At 54.8% G+C, this 2,694-nt stretch overlaps 1 protein-coding gene across 1 annotated transcript; it reads left to right on the forward strand.

The window, feature by feature from the left end:
- Window positions 1-68: 68 nt before the first annotated feature.
- On the forward strand, window positions 69-2,315 carry HTR5A (5-hydroxytryptamine receptor 5A). Its single transcript, XM_057371083.1, has 2 exons — window positions 69-806; window positions 1,733-2,315. Exons 1-2 carry the CDS (start codon window positions 69-71, stop codon window positions 2,063-2,065), a joined length of 1,071 nt encoding a protein of 356 aa, XP_057227066.1. The 3' UTR covers window positions 2,066-2,315.
- Window positions 2,316-2,694: the final 379 nt, after the last annotated feature.

Raw genomic sequence — 2,694 nt, forward strand, 5'->3', positions numbered from 1 at the left:
GCGCAGCGCCTCCCGCCGCCGCCGCGCCCGCAGCAGCCCGGAGGAGCCCGGCGCCCCGCAGCCCCGGCATGGAGCGCCCGCTCAACCTCAGCTGCCTCGCCGATACGACGCCGGACAGCGCCAACAGGAGCGGGTCCGCTGCCGGCCCCGAGGGCGGCCAGGCCCATCTCTCCGTCTTCAGCGTGTTGGTCCTCACCCTGTTGGCCATGCTGGTGGTGGCCACGTTCCTCTGGAACGGGCTGGTCCTGGCCACCATCCTCCGCGTGCGCAGCTTCCACCGGGTGCCCCACAACCTGGTGGCCTCCATGGCCGTCTCTGACGTGATGGTGGCAGCCCTCGTCATGCCCCTCAGCTTGGTGCACGAGTTGTCCGGGCGGCGGTGGCGGCTKGGCCGGTTGCTGTGCCAGGTGTGGATCTCCTTCGATGTGCTGTGCTGCACTGCCAGCATCTGGAATGTCACGGCCATTGCCCTGGACCGCTACTGGTCCATCACCCGCCACCTGGAGTACACGCTCCGCACCCGGCGCCGCATCTCCAACATCATGATTGCCCTCACCTGGGCGCTCTCTGCTTTTATCTCTCTGGCCCCACTGCTCTTTGGCTGGGGAGAGACTTACTCAGAGGGCAGTGAAGAGTGTCAAGTCAGCCAGGAGCCTTCCTACACCATCTTCTCCACCTTTGGGGCCTTCTACCTGCCCCTCTGCGTGGTGCTCTTTGTGTACTGGAAGATCTACAAGGCTGCCAAGTTTCGAATTGGATCTCRGAAGAGCAACTCCATCACCCCTGTCACACCAGAAGCAGTGGAGGTAGGTCAGCTGGCTTCTGTTTTGCTCAGGTCAAGCACTGGCAGCAGGCAAGTGGGGTAAACTTCGACTGAAAGTGTGCAAGCAAACAGTGATCCACCAAAGCCCTGTGGATCCTGGAGGCTTCCAAGGGAAAGCTGATTGCAAAGCTTGCAAACCCAGGCTGCTGGCTCCTTCCGAGCCCCAGCTGTGAGCGCTCAAGGTGTAACTAAAGTAACTTTGGGCAGATTGCGAGCCTGAGCTCCACGTGGGCGAGCGGTGACTCACAGATGTCCCCCCATGGAATGCTGAATCAGTGCTCGCCGGCATGAGTAAGGGGTCACCAGCCCTCCCGTGGGGAGGCAAGGGGAGAGTGGATGGATGGGGTGCTGGGTCTGCTGGAGACAATAACTTGGCAACCATCTGTGGCTGGGGGGACACTGTGAATTAACCCAGACACATGTGCAGATTGTCTTTGTAAATCTCTCCTAACYGTGACTGCATCGTGTCAGTTCATCCCAGGCACGGTGACTGTGCTGTAAAGATTTCTTGCAGGGAGGAAGCAAATGTGTGCTCATTTTCTTTCCTCTCCTACCAGGACTCTTAAACTCAATGAATTTAGAGAAAGTAAGCAGACTTCTGTGCTCGGCATGTGGGTGTATGCCTGTTCTGCTGATCTGATTGTAAGTGGGGAAATAATCTAATTGCAACGCTGTGTGAGCAATCCCATGTACCCTCAGCACTCTCTCTAGCTTCTAATCTCACTTAAAATAGTCTCCATCCCTCAGAAGAGGTCACAGAGCCCCTTTCCCCTCAATTAGAGTGTGACGTGGATGGCCTGTGTTTCCCCTGGAGCCTTGGCCCTCGCTGGCATTGTCTGGCTCTGTACCTGCTGTGTGGGATCACYTGACTGAGGTACATACGGTGCAACTCGTGTTTGTGTTTGGCAGGTAAAAGAAGCTGCCCAGCAGCCACAGATGGTCTTCACTGTCCGTCGAGCCACTGTTACGTTCCAGACGGACGGAGACACGTGGAGAGAGCAGAAGGAAAAGAAAGCTGCCCTCATGGTGGGCATCCTTATCGGGGTCTTTGTGCTCTGCTGGATCCCTTTCTTCATCACAGAGCTCATCAACCCACTCTGCTCGTGTGACATCCCACCCCTTTGGAAGAGCATTTTTCTATGGCTGGGCTATTCAAATTCCTTTTTTAATCCACTCATCTACACTGCTTTCAACAAAAACTACAACAATGCCTTCAGGARCCTATTCTTTAGGCAGCAGTGAGCAGATAAAGCTTCCCTGCTGCCCCAGGAAGCTGATTTCAAGTGTCAATGATTCCTACCAAATTCCTGAGGAAGTTCAAAGTCACAGATGCTGAGGTGATGCTGAAACCACGTTCCCGGGGTTGTAAGTCCCAGCAACAGCCCCAGTCCCTGGGCAGGCTCCCCATCCCTGCCTCTTAGCTGCTCTTTTTCCTGCAAGTAGCATGYAAGGGCTTCTCCTGCCGGCAGCCTGGCTTCCTCACTCCAGCGCCCTGCTGTGTTCCTCCTGCCTCCCCAGTGACTCTGGTGGCACCAAAGGTGCAGGGAGTCCACTGGCAAAGAAACGCCGGTTTGGCCACTGCTGGTGTCCCACAGCATTAATCGACTTTGTCCCATGTGCAAAGCTGGGAGACTATAACATCAGGAGGTTTTGTGATTACATATGGGAGTACACATTTTATGGCTTGGCTGAAAACATGCTTTGTCTTGTCTTTCACTGGTAAAGACTGCAAAGTGCTTGTTTTTGGGGAATAAAACCCTTGGTAGGGGTTAAGTGCAGACTAAAGTATCAAGCGTTTTCTCACAGACTGTATGAACAGCAAATTGTGTCTATTTACTTTTGAATTCTATGTAGCAGGTTTGGGGCTTTTT

The sequence above is a fragment of the Malurus melanocephalus genome, unplaced genomic scaffold (genome assembly GCF_030028575.1).
Source record: "Malurus melanocephalus ecotype Western Australia unplaced genomic scaffold, MMel_1.1 scaffold_140, whole genome shotgun sequence".
Taxonomy (NCBI): Eukaryota; Metazoa; Chordata; class Aves; order Passeriformes; family Maluridae; genus Malurus; species Malurus melanocephalus.